The sequence below is a fragment of the Esox lucius genome, chromosome 6 (assembly GCF_011004845.1).
Source record: "Esox lucius isolate fEsoLuc1 chromosome 6, fEsoLuc1.pri, whole genome shotgun sequence".
Lineage (NCBI taxonomy): Eukaryota > Metazoa > Chordata > Actinopteri > Esociformes > Esocidae > Esox > Esox lucius.
Genome location: NC_047574.1, coordinates 18,832,334 through 18,853,670, shown reverse-complemented (window position 1 = coordinate 18,853,670; position 21,337 = coordinate 18,832,334). Strand labels below are relative to the sequence as shown.

The following is a 21,337-nucleotide window of genomic DNA, read 5'->3' as shown; positions in this document are numbered from 1 at the left end:
CAGTATTTGCTACTTAGGGAAAACAGTTTGGAGAAAGAAATTGAATTTATGTACACATTTGTGAGCCCAGACGCATGCAGGGTCTCATATTACATACTTGTGTACACACAGACACAGACAGACAGACAGACACACGTAAGCAGACACACAGACAGACACAGACAGACAGACAGACACATGCACACAGACAGAGAGACACACAGACAAGACACAGACAGACAGACACAGACAGACAGAGACAGACACACAGACAGACAGACAGACAGACACACAGACAGATACAGGCATACATGCACAGACACACAGACAGACACACGCACACAGACAGACACAGACATACATGCACAGACACAGACAGACAGACACACGCAGACAGACAGACACAGACATACATGCACAGAAACACAGACATACATTCACAGACACACAGACAGACAGACAGAGACATTCATGCACAGACAGACAGACTCCCACACACAGACAGACACATGCACAACAGACAGACACATACACACAGACAGACATACATGCACAGACAGAAGCAGACAGAGACAGACTGAGACTAACATAGATAGGAACACATACACACACACAAGGCACATATCAGTGTACCATCCATCTGATGTGATCCAGTGACACTGCAATGGCAAAGACAGGCCAGCGATGAGGGTCCCAGTTCCACATATTAATTTCCCAGCTGGGCCACCTGGCTGAAAGGCATTATGGGTACTGGAAGTACAGGATATATTTTCTGCACATATACATGTAACTTATAGACCTGAAAAACATTCATAGAACATTTTATTTTCACGCTGTTTGTCTTTATATTGTGAGATACTGAATACTGTAATAGTACATGATAACGTGTTATATGTACTTTGTCAGAAAATAGCTATTTTTCTGTAAACTCAAGAAATGTATGTCAGAGCAGTAAAATACTTATTTCCATGCTAACGCATTACAGTGTTTTGCTCTAAAACCCCTTAAATCACCTGTAATATAACCACATCCACATCCGACGTCTTTTCTCAGCATATTAGCGGAAGCAGTAACGACCCAGAAATGGGGCCCCTGACTCGAACTACTCAGTTTTCAATCACTTGACAGTACCCACATCGACTTCCCAGTAGTTTAGCTCAGCTTGCCCAGTTTCACGTGAAGATTGTGTTTTTGCATGTCAAATGGCTGTTTTTCACAAGTCGATCTTAAATATGAAACCGTATATTCAGAAATATTACAGTTCTCATTAGTGTTCTCATTAACACATTTTTTACCACACAGTAGTTAAGCTCCTATGAACACAACGTACTGGCTATATTTTGGTATTGAATTGTGGCTTTGTGGTGGTTGAATCTGACTTTCTGGTTTTAGAATCTAGTGAAACCCCAAACAGTGGCTAGTGTAACGGGAAGAGACACAGGGAACAGACACAGAGGGTGTGTTCAGGCCCCTGGTGGGCATTTTATTAACGAAAGTGTGTGTTGGCAGAAATCAAACTCAAAAGATAAACCCCTTTTTATGGGGAGGCCGCTCAGTTTCTGTGGCGGCTTCCCGGTGGTGGTTTGGGAGCAACGGTGGTACTTTGGGCAGCCCAAGCACCCTCCATCTCCTCTTCCTCATCATGCGTATTGGAACTGTTCCTGGTGTCACATTGCTTCTGCTGGCCTCTGCCCTGAGCTGCTCCCGGGAGCCCTCAAATACCTCAGTCCCATTAGGAGGCAGGTGTGTAGTGGCTGGCTGGCCCCGCTGGCCACCGCCAGATGATTCCGGAAGCTACCAGCATTCTTTGTTGGGTGCGTTGGTGTGACAGTGGTCCATGGGGTGGCGCCACACAAGCTCGATTTATACTGTGGAAAACGAACTACCTCAACCAAATCTACAGCTGAAAGACACCACAGGAATGACACAAAACAACTTTTTGCTGTTGCTATTTCTTTGGGTTGTAATAGCAGTTAGGAACCTTGGGGGTTTGTGGCCAGTATACCCAAGTACAGCTCTGTGCTCCATTGTGTATTATATTATAACAGCCCTTAAAGGGATTAGTCATTCATTATTCATTCATTTTTGGGTGAAATAACACAGTTGTTCTTGAAGTCCCATTGAGTCTTTTTTTAAGACAAGCAATTATTCACCTCTTTCCCAGACTGGAATTAACATTATTAGAGTTGTCCAAATTAATGAAATGTGCAGTTATTTACCTGTTTAACTATTAAACCAAGCGCTTTGAAATACCAATTTGAGTGACAACTGGGCTGCCACCAGCTTAAATGAGACTAAACCTAACGAAACCATGCTTGAGGATAGAATACTGAACATTGTCAAACTTTTCTGTCCTTAACTTCATATAGCACAGTAAGAATAGATTTAATCAAAGCCTAGACAGATTTGTTCCTTTAAATTTGTCATTTCAAAGACGCTCTTATCCAGCTTTTTTTGTGATTGCATACATTTATATAAGGTCTTCTTCCATCCTACCTTCTGACCTACATCAGTGCAAATAATATTGGGACTTACAATCTTCGTTCCCAGGATCTTTTCCTTCTGTCTGTACCAAATGTTAGAACTGAGCTGGGAAAAAAGGCGTTTAAGTTTTCTGCTCCCTCTGCATGGAACAAGTTACAGAAACATTTGAAACTTAATAAGCTTGTCCCATTGGTTGCTTTTAAGAGGATATTAATTGACTTGGAAGAAGCCACATCTGGCTGTAGTTGTTCTGCATGATATTTTAAGGATTTGTGGTTGATGGATTTGCTAATTTAGTTGTTTTATGTTCTTGTGTATTCTGTGTTGTATGTATGGTTGTACTGCTGCCTGTCTTGGCCAGGACACTCTTGAAAAATAGATTTTTAATCTCAACGAGTATTTTCCTGGTTAAATAAAGGTTAAAAAAATAAAAAAAGTAAAAGATCTTCCTTTGTTTGTTTTGTACTCGACCCCTGTGGGAATAGAACCCACAACCCTAGCATGGAATGCTCTTGAACATAAGAATAATTGTCTGAACTATATTTTAGTAAATAAATTGAGGCAGGATCTGTCATATTATTGTTCTTTCCAAGGCATCAGTGTATGTTGCTGGCCTCAGGGTGTCTCCATGGATTTGTACTGTTCTACACATGTCAAACACCACTCAAGTCATTCACATTTTCATAACAGTTGCTTGCTGAAAAAAGATTAAATACTACGTGTATTATGTTTAACTAGTCTATCTGACAAGAGTTAAAGATGTTTTCCACCATGTTGCCTCAGACACAGGCAGTGATTTTTCCTTAAGGGATACACTTTTCAAGAAAATAGCTCATATAACGGCATATTACTGGATGACATGTAACTGTTTTATTTTGATGTAGTAAATTAATCTCAGTGTCTAGTAGTGAATGAGGTAGCGTAAGCAGGCAGCTTGCGTACACCTAACCGAAAGATCCACACCATATTTGTAGAGACATTTGATGGGAAACCGAGCATGTGATTGTTGTTTTTTGTGAGGGAGCTGAACTTGGGACCGCAGCGGCACTCTGTCAGGGTCTGCTTCTAAGTAGGTCAGGTAATAGCAGGAGCTGTGAAGGCAGAGGTGGAACACAACTAGAGAGATTAGGCAGTGGGAAATACTCTGCACCCAGACGCAGAACCGTCAGTTGAATTGGGTACAAGGGCACCTGTGGCCTCAGGGAGATGACTTGAATCCAGATAATGCTTATTTCTCTTTTAATTTAGCTTTTTATCCCTCTCTGTCTCTCTCTCTCTTTCTCTCCTCCCTCTCTCCTTTTACAATTTTCAATTTAAAGGGCTTTAACAGCATAGAAAACATACATGCAGTACAATGTTGTAACAAATATGTCAATCTCTCTGTCCCTCAGTTTCTTCCTCCATCTAGTCTCCCCCCTATAACTTACTATGTCTTTATATCCTCCCATCCTTTTTCTCTACTTTCTCCTTTGTATTTCTTCCTCTCCTTTTTCTTTCTCCAACCCCTATATCTATTAAGTTTTCTGACCCTCCCTTTTCACCTCTCGTCTTTTCTGTCAGCCTCCTATATGCACATCTTGACTGTTCTTCTGCTTTCCCCTGTCCTAACCCTTTTCTCCGCTCCGCCCTACTCTCTGCAGTAAGATCCAGTCGGGTGAAAGGCTCATCCTGACCATCTCCACTGACTCCTGTCAGGGCAAGGACAACTTTGTCCGTTACCTGGAGCACGTTCAGGCCGTGGTCACCGTCAACGGCAGTCGCCGCGGCGATCTCATCATCAACATGACCTCCCCCATGGGGACGAAATCCATCCTGCTCAGCCGCAGACCTCGGGATGACGACGCTAAGGTGGGCTTCGACAAGTGGCCCTTCATGACCACTCACACCTGGGGAGAGGATCCCCGCGGGACCTGGATCTTAGAGGTGGGCTTCCAAGGAGACAAGCCACAGAGAGGAGCCCTGAAGGAGTGGACCCTCATGCTGCACGGAACTCAAAGTGCCCCTTATATAGACCAGATAGTACGTGACTACCAGTCCAAATTAGCCATGTCCAAAAAGGAGGAGCTGGAGGAGGAGTTAGACGAGGCTGTGGAGAGGAGTCTGAAGAGCCTGCTGAGTAAAAACTAGCTGACGTGGCTCAGTAAACACGGTGCGGTCCGGGCCGCTCTTTCTCTCTCCTTCTGTCTTTCTCTCTCCTTCTGTCTTTCTCTCTCCTTCTGTCTTTCTCTCTCCTTCTGTCTTTCTCTCTCCTTCTGCCTTTCTCTCTCCTTCTGCCTTTCTCTCTCCTTCTGTCTTTCTCTCTCCTTCTGTCTTTCTCTCTCCTTCTGTCTTTCTCTCTCCTTCTGTCTTTCTCTCTCCTTCTGTCTTTCTCTCTCCTTCTGTCTTTCTCTCTCCTTCTGTCTTTCTCTCTCCTTCTGTCTTTCTCTCTCCTTCTGCCTTTCTCTCTCCTTCTGCCTTTCTCTCTCCTTCTGTCTTTCTCTCACTCTCCATTGCTCTTTTTCCTCGTCCCCCCCGTCGTCATCTGACTTTCCATTCTCCCTCGGTCATGTATTTTCCTCTCTCCCTCACTGTTTCTCCTGCCCTCTGGCACTTTCTCCACCTCCTTTCTCCTGCCCTCTGGCACTTTCTCCACCTCCTTTCTCCTGCCTTCTGGCACTTTCTCCACCTCCTTTCTCCATTCTCTCTGGCTACCTCTTCTCTTCCATCCCACTCTTCTCTCGGCTTTTGGTTTTTTTCTGTCTCTATTAGACCTCCACTGAATGTTTCTTGTAATTGACAAATATAAGCTTCAAATAATCTGTTCTATATAGAAAACAAAAAAGATCCCATCTGGCTTTCTGTCTATGTTTTTTACACTTTACAAAAAAATGTACATATAGAATATATATCCAATATAGTGTCCCTGCTTCCCCTCTACCTCTGATAAAACAACTGTTTCACAGCTTGTGACTGTAAATGATTTTCTGTGTCATTCTACTTAAAGTTAATTATCTTGCAAACAGAGCAGTGATACTTCTTTCTGTTTATATTTTTGTGACAACCAACTGTTTCTATATAAACAACACGAAGAATGTGTGATTCATATTGCCACCTGTGGTCCACAGAGCGTATCGCAGAATAACATTTGACATATGCTAAAATAAATGTATTCGGCTGTTTGATAAAGCACTTGAGTGATTTGCACCACTCTGCAATGCACAGACAGGTCCCAGAAACATCTTAGTCTCTTCATCATTTGAATGAGGAAGAAACGACCGGGAATAGAGATGAGGTCAGACCCCTTTGTGCTTGCCTCTGTACTTCAGTTCCTCTTTCTAAGGTAAGTTCTTTCACAGCTCTTAGAGTCATACAACTAAAGCCTATGCAATAACTAGCACTTATCTGTTCACTCTACAGCCACAAAGAACAGGGACATATAAATCAAAAACAATGTAAAAAGACAGAGAATACGCTTCGAAAACACTGTCAGCTTGTCCCTGTCTTTATCTCCCAGATCTCTCTTGCTGTCACATGCAAACACACCCTCTCCCTTTAAGTTCTCTTTATCTCTTGTCTGTCCCTGTGCAGACAAATTTATACCTAGCAGACAACATAGCAGGCAACCATGAGATTTACTTCCAACAACCCCAGAACAAACACATCGTAAAGCCCTCACCCCAAGGACCAACTGGCCATTTCTTTGAGCCTGGTGTTTGCCTGACAGTGCATGAACAAAGGGGCAGGCCTGCTTGGCATGATATTTAAGAAATGTCTGTATTGGAGCTTTGATTGTCCCCATTGCTTGATTATAGTCTGATTATGTTGGGTATGCTACCCTGGATCAAAAAGGTAAGTGCCTGTTACACACCACACCTTATTTACAGCACACACTGAATGTGGTCGCAAAAAACCTGTCTTACCTAGCTTTAAAGTTGCCAAAGTCCAACCAAGAATTATTTTAAAAACCCCTTGTGTTCACTTGGTTTTAATGTAACTGTCTTTCAGGGACGACTGCAATGTCTGAAGTTGACAATCAACAGAAAAATAGAGATATTAGATCTTCATGATAAACCATTGATCCATTCTGTTGAAGTAACAAGTGGACAACACCACATTTTAAGTCTAGTGATGGCATTTTTTAATACTGTGCCCACTTATTGATATATATATATATATATATATATATATATATATATATATATATATATATATATATATATATATATATATATATATATATATATATATATATATATATATATATATATATATATATATATATATATATACTCACCTAAAGGATTATTAGGAACACCTGTTCAATTTCTCATTAATGCAATTATCTAATCATCCAATCACATGGCAGTTGCTTCAATGCATTTAGGGGTGTGGTCCTGGTCAAGACAATCTCCTGAACTCCAAACTGAATGTCAGAATGGGAAAGAAAGGTGATTTAAGCAATTTTGAGCGTGGCATGGTTGTTGGTGCCAGACGGGTCGGTCTGAGTATTTCACAATCTGCTTAGTTACTGGAATTTTCACGCACAACCATTTCTAGGGTTTACAAAGAATGGTGTGAAAAGGGAAAAACATCCAGTATGCGGCAGTCCTGTGGGCGAAAATGCCTTGTTGATGCTAGAGGTCAGAGGAGAATGGGCCGACTGATTCAAGCTGATAGAAGAGCAACTTTGACTGAAATAACCACTCGTTACAACCGAGGTATGCAGCAAAGCATTTGTGAAGCCACAACGCGCACAACCTTGAGGCGGATGGGCTACAACAGCAGAAGACCCCACCGGGTACCACTCATCTCCACTATAAATAGGAAAAAGAGGCTACAATTTGCACAAGCTCACCGAAATTGGACAGTTGAAGACTGGAAGAATGTTGCCTGGTCTGATGAATCTTGATTTCTGTTGAGACATTCAGATGGTAGAGTCAGAATTTGGCGTAAACAGAATGAGAACATGGATCCATCATGCCTTGTTACCACTGTGCAGGCTGGTGGTGGTGGTGTAATGGTGTGGGGGATGTTTTCTTGGCACACTTAAGGCCCCTTAGTGCCAATTGGGCATTGTTTAAATGCCACGGCCTACCTGAGCATTGTTTCTGAGCAAGTCCATCCCTTTATGACCACCATGTACCCATCCTCTGATGGCTACTTCCAGCAGGATAATGCACCATGTCACAAAGCTCAAATCATTTCAAATTGGTTCACTGTACTGAAATGGCCCCCACAGTCACCAGATCTCAACCCAATAGAGCATCTTTGGGATGTGGTGGAACGGGAGCTTCGTGCTCTGGATGTGCATCCCACAAATCTCCATCAACTGCAAGATGCTATCCTATAAATATGGGCCAACATTTCTAAAGAATGCTTTCAGCACCTTGTTGAATCAATGCCACATAGAATTAAGGCAGTTCTGAAGGCGAAAGGGGGTCAAACACAATATTAGTATGGTGTTCCTAATAATCCTTTAGGTGAGTGTATATATATACATTGTCTTTCAGATTTGTCTGTTCTAAAGTGCAGTTGGTAACCTAGATTCATTCCTCCAATTTTTTTGTTTGTTTTCATCTGTGTCATAAAAAACAGTAGGGATCATTAGAACTGTGTTTTCCAGTTAATTGCATTTTGGAAGAAATAAATCTTCAGCTGGGAAAAGCCAAACATCTCCCTTTAAATGAAGCACACCTGTGAGTGCCTGGAGACTTTCTTGTCCTATGCGTTTCAACCAAATAGACCAGACGAGACAGGAGATTCTCAAAGAGAATTACAACAAGTGCCCTCCCAACATACTCTCGACTCTCTATGTTCTTCAATGAACATAGAACCAACAATATGTTACAGTAAAGAACTCTTTAGACTCAACTAGGTAGTAATCTGCCTTTAATGTGGAAAGGAATATGCAAAGTTTGGAGAGTCCTGTTTGCACCTCCAGTTCACTTCCGGTCAGGGCCATGCTCAGACCTTCAGAGAGGCATGAGCCAAAATTGCACAGGTGGATCATCCATGCGAGGAACGATGGGCAAAAAGAGCACTTGTTGAGTCTCATAGGAAGTGGGCAGGGGTTCAAGCCACCCCCCCCCCCCCCCCCCCCCCCTCAGTTTAAAGTAACTTTCCCTCCAAACTGAGAGACATCTGGTATGTGCAAAAAATATTACTGTAGTATCAAACAACTCCAACACGATAAACAGTTGAAAATTACGCACCCATTGTCTCTACCCTGGCATCTAAGTAGAATAAATATGAAACACCCCTTAATATTCAATTTGTATAATATCAATCGTTCAATCTTTTTTGTTTTCACAATTGGTATTTTTCCAGGTAATGAAATGACACAGTGAAAATTATCAGGGACAGGGTTTTCCAAAGCAGCAGCTGTGTCATACCACCAGCATCAAAATCAAAACACACAGACAGAAGACTGTTGAGCCTTTTGAAACTTTGATTCTTTTTAATTATTAAAGCAATTCTATACACAGCAAGACTGTGTTAAGGGCAGTCGATGGCATCCAATTGAACAAATGAACTCTTGGGTAGAGGTTGGGGCAAAGTTTGGTTTGAAAGGGTGGCAAAAATCCATGAGGGCAGTAGCATATAATCAATTCATAAATGGCAATTTTTGACTTTTATCACACATCAAAGTCAGGTTTTTTTGTTGTTTTTTGGATGAGTGGGTTTCTAGTTTCAATGTTTGTACTTCGAGTTTTCAGACAGTAAAGGCGAAACATATCGGCATAGGTAAAAAAAACAATAGCAGCATTATGGAGCCAGCTAACACTTGCTGAACGCAAAGCCAGAGAGTGTGAGTGAACTATCAGCATCAGGAATGTGCAAGGAGCCTCTAGCAGGCATCAATGTGAGGACAGTCTCTGTTGGTCTTATAAAAGGTGTATTTAGTTTAGCAGTCTTATAGTGGTCTCTATAAGGCGTTTGTTCATGCTGGCATACAGTGAGGTGGAACTTGTGAGGAGTGTGACCAGCTCTTATGGTCAAGTTCAAATCTTATCTCAAAGTCAGTGTCTCTTCTTGGTTGTCTTCTCAATCATGGTCTCCACCAGCATGGCTGTCTCCTCGTACCCCTTGGTCTTGCGGTCCTTGGATATCTTCTCCACCGACTCCACCATCTCCACCTTCTCGTAACTCATGGAGTCAGGGGGCATGCTGCTGGCCCCACGAGGGGAAGGCATGGGAGAAGAGCCCCTGTGGTAACTGTCATCTTTACCCCCCTTGGGTCCAGATGGGTTACTGGGACCTTTGGGGTCTTTGGGGTGAGGACATGGAGCTGGAGTGGGGTTGGGCTGTGGGGGAGGAGTAGGGTCCATAGAACTAGGCTTCGGGTCTCCATTCCTAGATTTCCCTTTACTGCCACCTTTCCCGCCCTTATCCTCACCCTTTCCTTCCTCTCCGTCAGAGGGTAAGGTGGGGGTAAGTGGGAGAGGGGCTGGCATGGGCTGGGGATACGGGGGGCTGGGCGAAGGGCCGAAGGGGTCGTAAGGAGAGACCGCGCTGTCGCAGATGGTGACTAAGACGTGTCCAGCGGACGGGGTGGAGGTGCAGAAGTGGGGGTGGAGGTAGCTGCTGTCACCGGTCACCAGCACGTAGCGGCCCTTGGTGTAGAAGTCCGCTATGGGCTCTGGCTTCTTGTACCTTCTCATTCTGTCTCTGACGATGTTGCAGAGCGTGTCGAAGGCCTTGCTGATCTGAGCTCCGTCGGGGACGTCCTCGGGGGACGTGCCTGTGTACAGGGGGTTGGTCTGCTCCTTCTTCACCTCCCCCTCGACTTCCTCCTCCCCCGCCCCCTGCTTCACATCGTCCGTGGCTTCTACTCCCCCGTCTCTCTCCTCTGGGCCACTGTCCATCACGTCTTTGGGGTTGATCTCCTTCTTCTTCATGACCTTCTTAGCCAGGTTCTTCTGGCGAGGCTTGACACTGGTGATGTCCTGGATGGCTTGGGTGATGTCTGAAAAAAAAATAACACTCAGATTGAACTTCTGGATGTTGCACAACCATGGTCAACATTATCTGCCACGAACACGTCTCAGGAGAATGGATTGTTTGTGGTTTCATTGTCTCTGTGTCTGGGTGGGAAACACACCGTATGCCCTGGCTAGCGCGGTAATAGCCGTAATGGCTGGGTCATCAGTGGGGTGTGTCTACACAGCATGTTCTGAGACAATCGGTGTGAAGCAGCTTGGAAGGATGGGTAGCATTTCCTCACCTCTGCCCCTGCTGGACACCATGGGTTTGTGGGTGTAGCGGTAATTTGTAGTGAACAAGGTAATCGGAGTCCCGATTATGGCTGAATTCAACCTGTGGAAGAGTCATCAGTTTCAATGGTGCATGCTTGCTTGTGCTGCTACTGGACACATTTGTACAAAGGGACTGTTGTTTTCCAGACTTTTGAGACTGAAAAGATGTGTGGCTTAAGTATAAATAAAAGGATATGGTACATTAAGAGGGAAGTAAAAAGAAGGATTATCTTATATGAAATAGGGAATAAACAAATATTATGTTACAAAGAAAAAACACAGAGGGTAGATTGAAGCACTATTGAACAAATCTGTGTGGAAGAAAATATCACAAAAATACAATATCCAACAGTGCCACCATGTGGGTGATAGATTATTTTACATGAAATGTCAGTGTCAGTACATTGAAGGGCTACCCTAAGTACAGCATATCCCAAAATCAATGCACGGAAGTGTTACTGACATATGCTAGTCAATACATTGAAGTGTTACCTAAAGTATATGCTAGGGTCAATACTCTAAAGTGTTACCTAGAGTAGTGCTGTCTACACGTTATCCAGAAAACAGGAGCCGGATCTTTGTGTTGTAGTTGGTAATTACCTGTTGTCCTCGTTCTCGATGATCCTTTTGTATCTTTCCAGCTCATTTTCCAGGGAGGTCTGGTACATGGCCAAGTGGCGACACTCATTGGTGTACTTCTCCAGGGACTTCTCTGCCTCCTCGATGTCCTTCCTCAGGGACTCAATCTTCTCATTGTACAGCTGGATCTCATCATCATAGCTCTCCTGTGTGCTCTTAATGGAATTCTCCAACACTGATGTCTGATGCAACAGAGTGTGTGAAAGACATTTTTCTTTATCTTTACCGTATCAATATACATTTTAGAATTATTTCATTATGTCATTCTATTGTAAACCTGTCAGGACATGAGTTTGGAAGAGAGGTTATCTATGACGGCTCTGAAATACAGTTAACATTATAATGTCAATACGCGCTCAGTACTCACCCAAACACGGACATGCAGGGGTGTCTTACCTATAGGGGGTACAGACTAGATACTTTTCCTGCTTTAAACTTTTAATTTAGCACTAACCAAGGTGCTCCCAGCTCCCAATTTTTGTTTCAGTAGACAAGACCAGTTCCTTAAGTAGACAGGAATGGCACGCATCAACATTCTTTACAGAATAACCACCATATTAGATCCCCAGTATCACATCCATGTAATATGATACTGAATTTGAGTCGAGGTGCTGGAGAATCTACGGTATTAATTATTATTTCACAGGTAAACTGACTGTGAAAACATCTCATTTACAGAAATGACCATTGAGCAATCTTTCGACACTTATGAGAAAGATAAGATAATTTATTCATGTAAAATACTGAGATTTCACACAGTTTAAAATACAAATGTACTTTTGAACTTATAAACCACCATTTAAACACGTTACGAGAGAAAACAAACAGCTATGAGATATAAGCTACAAAAAAACAAGAAAGTGCAAAGCATAATTCGGGGGTAAGTAAAAACCTGTTAGGACAAAGCAAAATGGATAGGGAGGGATTTTTTTAGTAAATTATTCAATAGATTCATAATTTTGAGACAAAACACTTATTTACTTTTGGATCAGTTTAAGTTTGGCATTGAGTCTGTTTTCATGTCCATCTAAGACATTCAAATGTTTTAGGAAGAGTTAAGGTTTTAGTTAAAGGACCCAAACCCTGTATATGGGACCTCATCAGAGGAGGCATTTAAGGACTCCCTGGGAGCAGTTTGTGGCAGAGTCCAGAGGCAGAGCAGGAGATGGAACAGACAAATCTTCAAGAGAGAGGATAAGGATGATGAAGATGAGGAAGAAGAATGCCAGGAGATGGAGGGTGCTGGAGCAGCCGCCAGTGCTATAACCCCCCCCGCACCCATTCCTGACACCGGGAGGGGTTTGTCTTTAAAGTTGGATTTCTCCCTCACCTCACCCCCTCTCCCCCATAGTTTTGTTAATAAAACGCCACCCAGGGCCCTGCACAAACCCTCTGGGTCCGTTCCCTGTGTCTGTCCCCATTACAAGTTTCTATTGGAGGAACACAGGTAGATGCCTGTCAGTTCAGTTTGACAAGATGTTTCAGAACCAGTGTACACACCCCTCTAGCTCCTGTCAATATGTGGATGCTTTACAGGCACATCTAAAGAGAAGACACATCAATTCACTATCTACTAACCCTAATCCTAACCTTAAACCTCATCGTATCGCTAAACTAAACCCTTTCCGTAACCCTAAAACATATTCTTAACCTTACCCTAACCTTACATTTAGCAAGCTTTTACATTCAATTAACTACTTATTGTGACCTTAAATCTCATTCTATCCCTAAACTTAACCGTTAAACCCTGTCCCTAACTCTTACGCTAACATATAATCAAAACCTAAACCTAACCGTAACCTTAGCAAGCATTTATTATTTTTTTGATAGTATGTTTATAGTATAAATGTCTAAACAGCCAAATAAAATGTATTCTATAATAAAAAATTTAATATTTAGACCCGAGGGAAGAACAGCCCTCCAACATCACCTCCTAGGAACCAACCAACACCGAACCTGTTGAGCCTCAAAGGCAAGCTAGTATTGGATTCCAATGTAGTATGTAGTATGCCGTTTTACCACATGCTTCATCATACACTTTATGCTCTCATATGCTTTATCATGTATACCGATATTTCTACCGCAATTTCCTACCCTCCCATTCATTTCACAACCATAGGCTTCCCTCGTTGCAGCAACTTCACAGCAGGTGCGGGATATGTGAAAAATGAGACATTTCCTCTAAGCACATCTCACCGTATCGCATGGATTCTCATCACACAGCTTGCTAAACTGTCAAGTTATCACTGGTGGGCACACAATGAGGGACGCAGCCTGCCCGCTAGAGCGCAACGTGGCAGCTCTCTTTCTGAATTTCACCAGCCCACCCCTATCAGCGCTGAGAGGAATTACCATGGCCCTTTCTGGATCCCCTGTGCACTGTCGGTCCGCTGTGACCACGATCCTAATCCCATCTCACAGTAAGGCGGCTGTACTGCTCAGCAGCAAATAAGGGGCTCATTTCATTGTATGCAATCACATCTGAAGGTGATGACTGGCACCTATTGGCCAACTTATACACTACAACCTGTATAACTTAAGTTCCAAATTCACTTATCTGCATAGGGGGAAGAGCCTAGTGGTTGATTTGGATTTGGTAACGAGTCAAATCGTCATGGGGACGGAAACTTACCTCGGTTTGCAGACGCTTTTTCTGTGCTTGGAGCTGGCAGAGGGCACTCTTGTACTCCTCCAGTTGACTCTGCAGGGCTGGAACTCTTCTCTGGGCCAGCTGCTTCTCCTGCTCCTTCACAAAGAAGCCAGTTACGATACATACAGTTGTGGTCAAACATTTTGCCACCCTTGTAATTTACAATAAAGTGCATGGTGGCATAACATCAATGGCTGTTTTTAAGTTTACACCCAAATGTAAATCACTTGAAATCAACCAAATTTTTAGAAGTTTGATTCATTTAGGGCAGGCCCAAAGGAAAAGCTATATATTTAATATACAGTACAACCCAAAAAGTTGTGACACTGTGTAAAATGCTAATAAAAACAGATTTCAATGATGTGCGAATCATTTATTCCTATATGTAATTGAAAATTATACAAAGACAACAAAGACATCAAAGAATTGGGGACCGGGCATGTTTACCACTGTGTTGCATCACCTCGTCTTTTAACAATAAGCATTTGGGAACTGAGGAGATCAATTGCTGTGTTTTTGAAATGTATTCTCATTCTTGCTTGATATGGGATTTCAGCTGCTCAACAGTTCGGGGTCTCCTTTGTTGTATTTGTAATTTCATAATGCACCAAATGTTTTCAATGCGTGTCTGGATTCCAGGCATGCCAGTTTAGACTGGACTGGACTACTATGGAGCCATGCTGTTGTAATACATGCAGAATGTGTTTTGGCATTGTCTTGCTGAAATAAGCAAGGCCTTCCCTGAAAAAGATGTCATCTGAATGGCAGCATATGTTGCTTCAAAACCTGTATATACTGTTCAGCATTAATTGTGTCTTCGCAGATGTGCAAGTCACCCATGCCATGTGCACTAATGCACCCTCATACTATCATGGTTGCTGGCTTTTGAACTGTGTGCTGATTACAAGCCAGATGGTCCCTGTCCTCTTTAGCCCGGAGGATGTGGCATCCATGATTACCAAAAATAATTTCACATTTTGATTCATCAGACCACAAGACTGTTTTGCACCTCAGTCCATCTTAAAAGAGCTTGAGCTCAGAGGTGGCAGTGGTTCTGGATCTTGTTTGTATGGTTTATTCTTTACATGGCAGAATTTTAACTCCAGTTTTTTGTTGCGTCTGTCACAACTTTTTTCAAATGTGTTACTGGCATCAAATTCAAAATAGGCACATATTTTTCAAGAAACAAAATAATTACTCAATTTCTACATTTGAGATGTTGTCTTTGTACTATTTTCTATTGAATATAGGGTTTAAATGATTTGCACATCATTGCATTCTGTTTTTATTTACATTTTAAGCGGTGTCCCAACTTTTTTGGAAACAGGTTTGGAAATATAGGCATTTAGTCTTTATTTATAGAGACAGTGGGGAAAGATAGAGCTTAGAGCTTTTGCTAAACTATTTTATGCACCGGAGGCAAAAGCCTTGACCGCTGGATCAACTGCAAGTATCAGACAGCATATAAGAGGCCAGTTATAACATAGAGGGGCAGTTACAACACAGTAGGCCTGTTATAACACAGAAGGCCAGTTATAATGCAAAAGGACAGTTATAACACAGCAGACCTCTTATAACACAGAGTGCCTGTTATAACACAGACAGCCTGTTATAACATAGGAGGACAGTTATAACACAGTGGGCCTGTTATAACATAGGAGGGCAGTTATAACACAGCGGGCCTATTATAACACAGATTGCCTGTTATAACACAGACAGCCTGTTATAATAAAGATCACTCAGAGGGAGGACAGTTGTACCACAAACTAAACAAATGGATAGAAAGTCACAGAATAACTTTAAAGACTGATAAGCAAACCATTTACTGACAGCATCAACATACTTTCTGCATGTGGGAAACATGACAGACAGAGTTGGAAGGGATTAACTGTCACAACTCACAGAAAGAAACCTATTATAGAAGCTACTGTAGTGGTACAGAAATGTCAGCACACCCCAACATATTGGATATTTGAATGCATCACTACACATTTTCCAGTCACAGACACAGTCCACAAACATACAATACATTGAGGTCTAAAAGTATTTTGACAATTAAATTGGTCCCCCTGGACACAGACACATGCCTGGGATATGACATTACCTTACCTCAGAGATGCCCACAGCCATATTGGGCATCAGTGGGATCGCCTGATTGATCTGGTGCAGGATGTTTACATATGTCTGGATCTCCGCCATGTTCTGGGATAGAAGGGAAAAAGAAGACAACACATTTTGCCAAAACATCAAAATTCTTCTAAAAGTTTTTTCTGGTTACACTTTATTTTGAGTTATAATTTCCATCTCTATATGTTCTATATATAGTTTGTTGAACTATTGACTGTATTACTGTCTTTTGATAAGCAACTGCGTGTTAAGGTCAGGGTTAGGGTTAAGTTTAGAATAAGGTTTAGGGTAAGGGTTAGTATAAAAGTTAAGGTTAGTTCTAGTGGATAGAAAAAATGTAATTGATAGTCAGTAGATAATCTATTGAGGATCTACAGACTTAATATTGGAACTCTTTATTGGAAATAAAGTGTTAATGTTTGTTGCAGGGGATGCTGTAGGTGATGTTGTAGGAGATGTTGTAGGTGATGTTGTAGGGGATGTTGAAGGTGATGTTGTAGGGGATGTTGTAGGTGATGTGGTAGGTGATGTTGTAGGGGATGTTGTAGGGGATGTTGAAGGTGATGTTGTAGGGGATGTTGTTGATCATGTTGTAGGTGATGTTGTAGGAGATGTTGTAGGTGATGTTGTTGATCATGTTGTAGGGGATGTTGAAGGTGATGTTGTAGGGGATGTTGTCGGGGTGTTGTTGGTGATATGGTAGGGGATGTTGTAGGTGATGTAGGGGATGTTGTAGGAGATGTTGTAGGGGATGTTGAAGGTGATGTTGCAGGTGATGTTGTAGGGGGTGTTGAAGGTGAAGTTGTAGGGGATGTTGTAGGTGATGTGGTAGGGGATGTTGTAGGTGATGTAGGGGATGTTGAAGGTGATGTTGCATGGTGATGTTGTAGGTGATGTTGCATGGGATGTTGTAGGAGATGTTGTAGGTGATGTTGCAGGTGATGTTGTAGGGGGTGTTGTAGGTGAAGTTGTAGGGGATGTTGTAGGTGATGTGGTAGGGGATGTTGTAGGTGATGTAGGGGATGTTGAAGGTGATGTTGCATGGTGATGTTGTAGGTGATGTTGCATGGGATGTTGTAGGAGATGTTGTAGGTGATGTTGCAGGTGATGTTGTAGGGGGTGTTGTAGGTGATGTTGTAGGGTATGATGTAGGTGATGTTGTAGGGGATGTTGTAGGGAATGTTGGATGGGGTGGTTGCATGATGTGCAGTGGCCCTCTTACCTTCCTGTGTCTGTCTTTGGTGGAGTTGATGTCATCCTGAAGGAACTGAGACTGGATCTGAAACTCCAGGTTCTTCAGCAGGGCATAGTCAGCCTCCTAGGAGAGAAGAATAAACACTACAAAATTAAAGATGAGAAAATAATATAAAAAGATGACAGAAAATGAAAGGAAAGAAATTAGAGTGAGTTGATATTCTCTCAACTTTTCACACAGTATCACAATGCTATTAGTATGGAATTGAACACCACATAAAACCCAAAGACGGGAGGAAAAAACAATTTCCACTGCTACACTATTTCTCAACATTTTCCACTGCCTCTGAGATCAATTAATTTGATTATGCTAACCCAGAAAGGCAGAGATATGAGAAACTATTTTAAGTGTGCCTGAAGCTATGGAAAAAGGCTCTCCAGTCCACTGCCAATTCAGTTTGGAATACACTTGAAAGGCTCCTGAAACTATCAGTGTCCCTTTAAATGACTTAAAACATTGAAAATTCAGTGGGGTGCGCCTAGTGGCATTTTCCCAAACCATCTTGTAGCTCAATATGTACATTTATTATTCTTATTTTGCAAATTTGTCTAAAACATTGTATGCTTCTTCTTTTGTCCAGGACTTTAGGACAACACCAATGTATTGTCAGCATCTCAAACTTTTTCCATTATTTGAGCTTCAAAGCACATTATGGGCGATGTTACAAGGCTTCATATCTGTTTGGGAAATTTTGTAACAAAATATTTCTTTCTATTTCTAATATGATTAATTATCATTTCAGTTCTATATAATAATGAATATTACTGAAAAGGATATTATAATATCCCTCTGTGACTTAAAAGCATAATTCTTTCCAAACCTTTTTGAGATTTGTCTGGATCTTTTTTATTAATAATTTTGTCTTAAGAAGTGAAAAAAATTAACTGTTTTGATTGTATGTTGTCAACTCTGTGGTTTAAGATCAATTGTCACACTTCTGGAACTCTTGTTGAAGACTGTTCTGCAACATATACTAAATCTATTAAAGTATTTGTTGTTCTAGACTTAAAGATTAATTGACTGTTTTGACTGTCAATTCAGTTCACACCCAGTTTTTTGGTCATGGTAAAGGTGCTAAAAACTGTTTTTCACTGTTTAAAATATTTCCTGGAGAAAGACAGCTTTTTCCCGGAATAAAAATAAAATAATATTTAGTGTCCATATAAATTGTAAAGAAATTGTTTTTTGGATAGGTCTATAACACATATTTCTCTGAGAAACTGACACATTTTATGTATTTTAAGTAAATAAACAATTTCACCAAACTTCCAAACATACCTTGTTGAGTTGTTCCAATGTACCCCGCAGCTGTTCTTGATACTCACATTCATTTCTGTATCTATGCAGGACAAAAATAATAATAATAATACATACAATTTGAATTTCAAATGTAAAATGTTTGTGTGTTAAGCACATACATGGATTGGTCTGGTTCTATAAGGCTTTTCTACTACCAGTATTAACAGGTTCTGTATTGAATTGACCTTGATCCCATGAAATGTAAAAGTCAGCACAGACTGCTGTTCTCGCACCTTCTATAGAGATGCTGTAGAGATTGTAATGAAATTGGACTCATCTAATTGATCTTCATCCATTTGTTCGGTTTGTAAGTAATAAATTACGTGGGTAGGATAATGCATTGATATGTTATATAGTTTAAAGCCATACTGTTCATGTTTTTGGGTGAGAGGCAGGTGTGTCCATGAACAATATAACCATAATGCTAATTTAGTCATTATTAAATAATAATAAACAGCATTATGTTCTCATTGTGGTGAAGATGCAATTGTCTGGCAATAATGCCAAAGATAACATCATATAAAAGGAAGATGTAAAATAAAATTAATATTTTGTCCTTAATAGTATACATTTCGAGCATGTGATTTAACATGCACTTGAATCACACAATTTTCAATAATTTCCAATCATGGATTTTTTTCAATTACTACAGATTACATAATCTCCAAACAAACACAAGGAGCATGTTGACCGGCTGTCTTGATTAACATTTTCTGGCCAACATATTATTGCAGTTTTATGATGTATTAATAAATAAAATTGGAGAATATTTGCCTGACACTTTAAATAAGCAGCTGAACCAGAGTTGGAGGTAGTTGTTTAGTTTTCAGAACACACAACATTGATCTTGAAGGGCTGTCAACCTTAAGTTTTGGGATTCATACATTGATAGACAAGCTAGAGATTGCTTTCCTCGCAAATATTGTAAGACTAAATTCGAAGATCCGTCTATGAATATTATTAATTATAATTGTAATTATGTATAATGCTGCATTTTAAAGAAGTAAGATAAAAGGTTGACTATAACTCAAGCTAGAAAGGACAATCACATATTGCTACGAGTATAGCTGTTCTCCGGGCATTTCCTTTGCCTCCTAAAGGCTCCTACGCGCATCCGTTAACACCCCCGAACCACTACGATGTTTTGGGGCACAAGGTGGACAGCCTGTAGACTCTATTTCTCTCTCTGACCGATACATTTCTTTAAAAACGCACACACAGAAGCATTCACACACTTTGAAATGCATGCGCATCACATACTTGTTGGTGAACTCGTCCAGCATGCGGCATGCATCCTTGAGCTCACGCTCAAGTTTTGCACGATCAGCAGAGAGCTCGCGGATGCGCTGCCTGTTCAGATCTATCTGTTCCGTAAAGGCCTCCTCAAGCCCGCTGGCCTCCTCCATTCGCTGCAGCGTCTCCAGCTGCTTGCGGAACACGGCATTGCGCTGCTCTAGCACGCGTGCCCGGTTGATGTATCGGGCAAAGCGGCTGTTAAGTTCCTGCAGGCTCTCCCAGCCCTGGATGGCACAAGCGCCCGCCGACGCGTCAGGCGACAAAGGCTCCTCGAATATGTCGGAGCGCTCGTACTTCTCCTTGCGCACCTCGTGCAGGTAACTGGTCTTGTACATGGTGGTGGTGTTCGCTCTCCCGCTGCCTCGGTTGGTGTTATCCCCGGAGTGCGTTCTCCCCTGTAGCACCTTTAGTGTGTGAAAACTCGGGTGCTCACCCTCGGCTGTCTCATGTTAGACTAAAAGCTTCCGGCCCTGGCCAGCTGCGAAATAGACCCCCCAAAAAATCTCCCAGCGCATATTCCCATGCAAGCAGCGCGCGTGAGGCCTTCGAGAGTATGTCATCCATTGTGGCTGACATTACAAAAGCAATGCCAATGATGACTGAGCAAAAAGACAAAAAACAAAGGTCAGGCGAGGCAGAATATTGCTGTGTCAAATGGACCATTATGAGGAGCCTCTTTGTTTCCAATCAAGATTTTTCTAGATCTCTGATTTATGGGGAATTTTGGACCATGGCCTAGGTTTACCACATGACAAAGTAGAAACAGCATGCTGTGCTGTTATTTCTTAAAAGCCATAAGCTACACATTAATGGGCCAACGTTTTTTTTAACCTGTTGATTTTTATACACCCTACTGGTCTAAATTGGCAATGTTGGCTAAACACCTAAAACATTAGGTTACATATTATATATGCATGGCAGATAGCTCTCATCATGTGTACTGCATACTGCATACATTGACCAATATCATTGACAACCTGATTCTTATACACATTGATTGGTGTTACTCCATAATGGAATTAACAGATTCAAGGCTATAAACTGCTAAGTTTATGGGGACGGTGTTTCCTTGAGGAAATCTGCACCTGAAATATGTCAGTCAGTGAATGTTTACATGAATCGCAAAAAAGATCCAGACACAGTATTTTCTCAGAGGCTTTCAGGATAATGCTTGTGCCCCAGGCAACATTTTACACTTTGATGTTGGGATATGTGTGTGACCTTGCATGGCATTGCAGCAGATCTATGTTTTTCTTCAATATCAGAGGTGGAGCGCATAAATAAATCATCTTGCTCAGGGGCAACATCTCTGCTATGTGCTTTTACATGACCTGAAGACCCAGATGTCTGTGTGACTGTGTGTGTTTACGTGTA

General features: G+C 41.7%; 2 protein-coding genes across 3 annotated transcripts in view; one reads left to right on the top strand and one right to left on the bottom strand.

Moving 5' to 3' along the window:
* Nucleotides 1-4,719, top strand: part of pcsk2 (proprotein convertase subtilisin/kexin type 2) — a 57,732-nt gene extending 53,013 nt beyond the window's left edge. The window contains exon 12 of the mRNA XM_020047685.2: nt 4,104-4,719. Within this exon, the coding sequence (XP_019903244.1) occupies nt 4,104-4,590 (487 nt within the window). The 3' untranslated portion in view covers nt 4,591-4,719. The remainder of the gene's footprint in view (nt 1-4,103) is intronic.
* A 4,415-nt stretch (nt 4,720-9,134) lies between these two features.
* LOC105010664 (filensin) lies at nt 9,135-20,501 on the bottom strand. Of its 2 annotated transcripts, none has more exons than XM_010870139.2 (8): nt 19,928-20,501; nt 18,647-18,707; nt 17,336-17,431; nt 16,096-16,188; nt 13,969-14,082; nt 11,298-11,518; nt 10,667-10,758; nt 9,135-10,408 (listed from the first exon to the last, which is right to left on the bottom strand). In XM_010870139.2, the coding sequence occupies exons 1-8, from the start codon at nt 20,296-20,298 to the stop codon at nt 9,462-9,464; spliced, it is 1,995 nt and encodes a 664-aa protein (XP_010868441.1). In that variant the 5' UTR covers nt 20,299-20,501; the 3' UTR covers nt 9,135-9,461. The 2 variants fall into 2 exon arrangements, with proteins under 2 accessions (XP_010868441.1, XP_010868442.1); XM_010870140.2 differs by having other exon boundaries at nt 13,969-14,076.
* Nucleotides 20,502-21,337: the final 836 nt, after the last annotated feature.

What these genes read in the sequence shown, in the direction of transcription:
- LOC105010664 (XM_010870139.2), bottom strand. Translation starts at nt 20,298, where the DNA reads ATGTACAAGACCAGTTACCTGCACGAGGTGCGCAAGGAGAAGTACGAG. An exon ending in TGGCTGTGGGCATCTCTGAG is followed by an intron (nt 14,083 to 16,095) that starts GTAAGGTAATGT and finishes TTCTTTGTGAAG; the next exon opens with GAGCAGGAGAAGCAGCTGGC. An exon ending in ATCGAGAACGAGGACAACAG is followed by an intron (nt 10,759 to 11,297) that starts GTAATTACCAAC and finishes ACTCTTCCACAG; the next exon opens with GTTGAATTCAGCCATAATCG.